Source organism: Pseudophryne corroboree, chromosome 3 (assembly GCF_028390025.1).
Source record: "Pseudophryne corroboree isolate aPseCor3 chromosome 3, aPseCor3.hap2, whole genome shotgun sequence".
In the NCBI taxonomy this organism is placed as follows: Eukaryota; Metazoa; Chordata; class Amphibia; order Anura; family Myobatrachidae; genus Pseudophryne; species Pseudophryne corroboree.
In genome coordinates this window covers 64,809,663-64,815,912 of record NC_086446.1, presented here as the reverse complement: position 1 = coordinate 64,815,912, position 6,250 = coordinate 64,809,663, and the positions used below count along the sequence as shown (strand labels likewise).

Here is a 6,250-nt window from a genome sequence, read left to right as displayed (position 1 = left end):
GGGAGAGCAGGAAGCGGACAGGCTGTTGAGCAGGGTGCTGCAGAAAGGGCAGGGCGGGTTTTGCCTTAATAAAATTGGGCAGGGCGGGCCGACCTGCTAAAACAGCAAAGAGTCAACACTACTAATCTGAGGTAAAAAAAAGAGTTTCACACAGAAGTACATGCAATGCCAGCACCAGTAATCAGGGTATCTGTGCATTGTACTTTTCTCCCATTAGTAATGCAATAAAGACACATATTTTAAGAAATGGACTATATATATATATATTACATTTAACCAAGATGCATATGCATTTGTTTCTGTTAGCATCATATGTTTTTTACCTTTCACTTGAGGGGCCAAATGTAATAGAGTGAGAGTTTCAAAAAGTGAGAGATTTGGTGGGTTTTTTTTTAAAGTGGCAATCATTTACACAGCAAGATCAACCTGGTTTTGAAGTGTAAATGATTGCCACTTTAAAAAAAACTGCAAAACCTTACCAAATCGCTCACTTTCTGAAACTCTCACTCTATTACATTTGGCCCGATATCTTTACCCAGAAGCCTTGTGTTTCCATGAAATACGTATTTGTATAAAAAGAACCCATCCGATAAAATTAACTTTTTGTGTAATCACAGACGAGTGTTACAAACTAAAATTCCACAGGAACAAAAGCAGCGTGTAGTGAGCAACTTCCAATTTTTATTATATTTTTACATTAAAAAAAATTCAGTTGGATTGAAAATGGAGTATAGAAAGAAAATTGGAATTTGGGTAGTGGAATGGGGGAGTAGGGTCAGGGCCGTCTTTTCGTATGGGCTCAATGGGCTCTTGCCCAAGGGCCCCAGGAGTAAAAGGGCCCTAGGCTTATAGCTGAGGGTCCCCTCTTTCCAGAGGTACCAGATTTTTAAAAATCGGCCCTGGGGAACCGGAGATATTCGACTTCAAAGCAGTAGTCCCCATACAAGTCTGTTAATTGTTCTTCCCAGCTAGATATCTCGGATTCTGTCTAACTTAGAGTTTTTCTGAGGGTATACTCCAAAAGCTGGGACTGTCCCCTTTCAGAGGACATTGGCAGCTTGTCTCTACTATTTCCATAACCAGAGATATCAGCCTTCAAGCATCTGGTCCCTGCTACAGCTCCACACGCCTAATATGCAGTTTTATATTTTTGTTGGTGGATTGCTCTGGCTACTGAAGTCTGATCCCCAAGTCCCCAGTACCTCCTGAAAGGTGTGACTCTCTAGTTTTTTTTTATCCCAGAAAAGCTAAGAAATCTATTTCCAGGAACTGGAGATATCTGCAGTAAGCAAGCTCCCCTGACCCCCGGAAAATGATGAATATTAAGCCCACTCCACTATCCACCCCATCGCTGTGTATTAAACACCCCCTACCACCCTGGAAGTCATGTATCAAGGCCCCTTCATTCAGAACAATGTCCCCTTCTACAGTTTAGCATTCTCCTTCCCGCACCATTTGTGCAGTAAAGGAGTAATAAGCAGAAATTATTTCTCCAGGTCCTACATGCTGAACGAAAGATAGAACCCCCCTACCCCCCGCGGGACATCAAAGCTGCCACTGATAGCACCCCCACCCCTGATGCGTGGGTAGGGGCCCCAGTGCATTGCTGTGCCCAGGGGCCTACACTGCTGTTAAGACGGCTCTGAGTAGGGTCATCAAATAACTTTGCAGAGTTGCCAACATCAAGTAGGAAATCAAAGCCACACACCAGCCAAAGGGTTTAATTCTAAAAAAGTGCAAAAAGGTAGAACAATTTGTGCAAGTTTATACAGAAGACACAACCTTGTGCAACATCTGATAGGAAATGTCCCTCTTCCATTCCATCTTTGTGACCAAGGGATTACAGGAGCTTGCTGTGTACTTCATACCAATGGACTCCACCTTATGGATCATTTGGATCTTAGATTTAATTGTAATAAATAACTTGGGGGATGGGGGGTTCCCAGATTCATAGCCGCTCAGTTAATGGTAACCCATTTTCAAAAATGATCTTCAAACTTGGCAGCACCAATATGAAAAATATTTTCATCACTGGCCTATGCCTGGATACATTGGGGACATATTATAAAGTTTTATCATTGTGAAGAAGAAACAAGAAATTAATTTGTATGTAAATTCTATATGATTAAGACACTTGGGGGATTGATAAATATAGTCTCCCATTGCCCTAGGGAGAGTGAGAGACCCTGGTCTTTTATTGAGACTTATTCTGCACTTCCAAAGTTGCAATCTTGTCCTCTGGTGTCTCCATACTTGCTTGTTTGATGCCTGAAGGGCAGCTCCTCCTACCACAGAATTAACCACTGAACTGGCTAATATTTTTTTCCCAAAAAGTTTCAAAAATTGTTGTTTTTATGATTGAAATCAGGTTAAGAACACTTATTTAAAATATATCCAATATAATTTTATATAAAAATTAAAAACATTTTGCTAAAAAAAAAATTAGAACATCTGTAACATCATCCATTGCAGAAATATTGGAACCATCCACAGCCGGAATATTGTGACCATCGCAACTCCACTTTTTTGGCCCCTGCTTCTCTCGGAGGAAAGGTAAGGGGCTGCTTTTTCACATTTCCACAGTGGCTGCTAACGTCTGCAGTCGCTGGGTGGGGGTGGTGGTGGTGGTGAGGGTGATGCTGGGCTGACTGATGAGTGATCAGCAGAACACAAGGCACTAGGAGAGGGGGAGGGGGGAATTAGGTAGCAGAGGGACCCGGCAACTGCAGGAAGATTCTCTTCTTGCAGCCATACAGTGGGCTTCCTGACAGGTTGCATCAGATGCGACCATATCAGGGAAAGCACAGCCTACTGTGGTTGCATCTGATGCCACCATGCCAGGCAAGTGGTTAAGGGTATCAGGAGAGCTGGTATGGAACATGAATATCAGCACAAGCTGGACTAGCTTGGAAGGTAAATCGATAAACTGCCGTAGCGATTCGATTAACACGTGGCTTAGTGTGGAGGTGCGAAGAGAGAAGCGTGTAGTCCTCTCTGCCGGTTGTATCGCCCTCCATATGTTATATAGGGCGTACGCTGCCAATCAATCTCTGAGTCATATGGGCTGTTCTGCAATTTTATCCAGACGCCATTTCCGAAAAGCGCAGGTGGATCTGCGGGAAGAAGATCAATTAGTACATGAATCTCGTCTGCAAAAAAAGTTTCTTAAACAAGGTTAGTTGCATTCAATTAGGAGCATAAAGTTATGCACATTTCTAATGGGATCAGGGTGTATCAAGCACAATGACCAGGGGGGCCACACCCTGCACCCATGTTAAATTACTTACCTCTCCTGTGTCCTATTTTGGCAGCAGCAGCGCTGGACAAATCACCAGGAAAATGGCGTGGTGGACACATTCCCGGCAAGTTGTACAAACGCAGTAGAAAAATCACCAGAACATGGCACAGACCCCATGTTCTTGGAGACCCGAGGATGCACAGTACACTCTGGCACAGTGCCAGAGTCTCCTTACCTGTGCCGCAGGCTAGAGAGGAGAGGGCCTACAAGTAGACCACTGACAGGCCCCTCCCCTGCATATAGTGATACTATAGTGGTGAGCCGCTCCTCCAATCCTAATAGGATTATAGGTCTGAAATTTCTATCCATGTACACCTGGATAATCAAGACACATGACATTAAAGAGAGGAGGGACTCCATTACACCTTACTGGACCATAGGACATAATCTGTGGGAAGCTAGAGGGGAAAAATAAGAATTTACACACCGGTAATTCTATTTCTCGTAGTCCGTAGTGGATGCTGGGGACTCCGTAAGGACCAAGGGGAATAGACGGGCTCCGCAGGAGACTGGGCACTCTAAACAAAGATTTAGGACTATCTGGTGTGCACTGGCTCCTCCCCCTATTACCCTCCTCCAAGCCTCAGTTAGGAACTGTGCCCGGAAGAGCTGACACAATAAGGAAGGATTTTGAATCCCGGGTAAGACTCATACCAGCCACACCAATCACACCATATAACACGTGATAGGAACCCCGGTTAACAGTATGATAACAATGGAGCCTCTGAACAGATGGCTCGCAAAACCAACACGATTTTTGTAACAATAACTATGTACAAGTATTGCAGACAATCCGCACTTGGGATGGGCGCCCAGCATCCACTACGGACTACGAGAAATAGAATTACCAGTGAGTAAATTCTTATTTTCTCTGACGTCCTAGTGGATGCTGGGGACTCCGTAAGGACCTTGGGGATTATACCAAAGCTCCCAAACGGGCGGGAGAGTGCGGATGACTCTGCAGCACCGAATGAGAGAACTCCAGGTCCTCCTCAGCCAGGGTATCAACTTTGTAGAATTTTGCAAACGTGTTTGCCCCTGACCAAGTAGCAGCTCGGCAAAGTTGTAAAGCCGAGACCCCTCGGGCAGCCGCCCAAGATGAGCCCACCTTCCTCGTGGAATGGGCTTTTATTGATTTAGGCTGCGGTAATCCCACCGCAGAATGCGCCAACTGAATAGTGCTACAAATCCAGCGCGCGGTAGACTGCTTAGAAGCAGGAGCACCCAGCTTGTTGGGTGCATACAGGATAAACAGCGAGGCAGTCTTTCTGACTCCAGCCGTCCTGGAAACATAAATTTTCAGGGCCCTGACTACATCCAGCAACTTGGAATCCTCCAAGTCCCTCGTAGCCGCAGGCACCACAATAGGTTGGTTCAAGTGAAAAACTGAGACCACCTTCGGGAGAAACTGAGGACGAGTCCTCAATTCTGCCCTATCCATATGGAAAATCAGATAAGGGCTTTTGCAAGACAAAGCCGCCAATTCTGAAACCCGCCTGGCCGAAGCCAGGGCCAACAGTATGACCACTTTCCACGTGAGATATTTTAAATCCACAGTCTTAAGTGGTTCGAACCAATGGGATTTCAGGAATTCCAAAACCACATTGAGATCCCAAGGTGCCACTGGGGGCACAAAAGGAGGCTGAATATGCAGAACTCCTTTGACAAAAGTCTGAACTTCAGGCAGTGAAGCCAGTTCTTTCTGGAAGAAAATCGACAGAGCCGAAATCTGGACCTTGATGGACCCCAATTTGAGGCCCAACGTCACCCCTGCTTGCAGGAAGTGCAGGAATCGACCCAGTTGAAATTCCTCCGTCGGGGCCTTCTTTGCCTCACACCAAGCAACATATTTCCGCCAAATGCGGTGATAATGTTTTGTGGTGACATCCTTCCTAGCTTTGATCAGGGTAGGGATGACTTCCTCCAGAATACCCTTTTCCTTTAGGATCCGGTGTTCAACCGCCATGCCGTCAAACATAGCCGCGGTAAGTCTTGGAATAGACAGGGTCCCTGCTGCAGCAGGTCTCGTCTGAGCGGCAGAGGCCAAGGGTCCTCTGCAAGCATCTCTTGAAGTTCCGGGTACCAAGCTCTTCTTGGCCAATCCGGAACCACGAGTATAGTTTTCACCCCTCGCCTTCTTATTATTCTCAGTACCTTGGGAATGAGAGGCAGAGGAGGAAACACATAAACCGATTGATACACCCATGGTGTCACTAGAGCGTCCACAGCTATCGCCTGAGGGTCCCTTGACCTGGCGCAATATCTTTTCAGCTTTTTGTTGAGGCGGGATGCCATCATGTCCACCTGTGGTCTTTCCCACCGGTTTACCAGCATTTGGAAGACTTCTGGATAAAGTCCCCATTCTCCCGGGTGGAGGTCGTGCCTGCTGAGGAAGTCTGCTTCCCAGTTGTCCACTCCCGGAATGAACACTGCTGTCAGTGCTAACACATGATTCTCTGCCCATCGGAGAATCCTTGTGGCTTCTGCCATCGCCACCCTGCTTCTTGTGCCGCCCTGCCTGTTTACATGGGCGACCGCCGTGATATTGTCTGATTGTATCAGTACTGGCTGGTTCTGAAGCAGGGGCCTTGCCTGGCTTAGGGCATTGTAAAAGGCCCTTAGCTCCAGGATATTTATGTGAAGAGAAATCTCCTGATTTGACCACAGTCCTTGGAAATTTCTTCCCTTTGTGACTGCACCCCAGCCCCGAAGGCTGGCATCCGTGGTCACCAGGACCCAGTCCTGTATTCCGAATCTGCGGCCCTTGCAGCCACCACAACAGCGATACCCTGGTTCTTGTCGACAGGGTTATCCGCTGTTGCATCTGGAGGTGGGACCCGGACCATTTGTCCAACAGGTCCCACTGGAACGTCCTTGCGTGGAACCTTCCGAATGGAATTGCTTCGTACGAAGCTACCATTTTTCCCAGGACTCGTGTGCATTGATGTACCG

General features: G+C 46.7%; 1 protein-coding gene across 2 annotated transcripts in view; it reads right to left on the bottom strand.

Moving 5' to 3' along the window:
* Window positions 1-1,687: 1,687 nt before the first annotated feature.
* The window catches only part of LOC135054733 (NACHT, LRR and PYD domains-containing protein 3-like), a 58,070-nt gene continuing 53,507 nt past the window's right edge, over window positions 1,688-6,250 (bottom strand). For both annotated transcript variants that reach the window (XM_063958028.1, XM_063958027.1), the window contains exon 12: window positions 1,688-3,113. In XM_063958028.1, coding sequence (XP_063814098.1) covers window positions 3,056-3,113 — 58 coding nt within the window. In that variant the 3' untranslated portion in view covers window positions 1,688-3,055. The remainder of the gene's footprint in view (window positions 3,114-6,250) is intronic.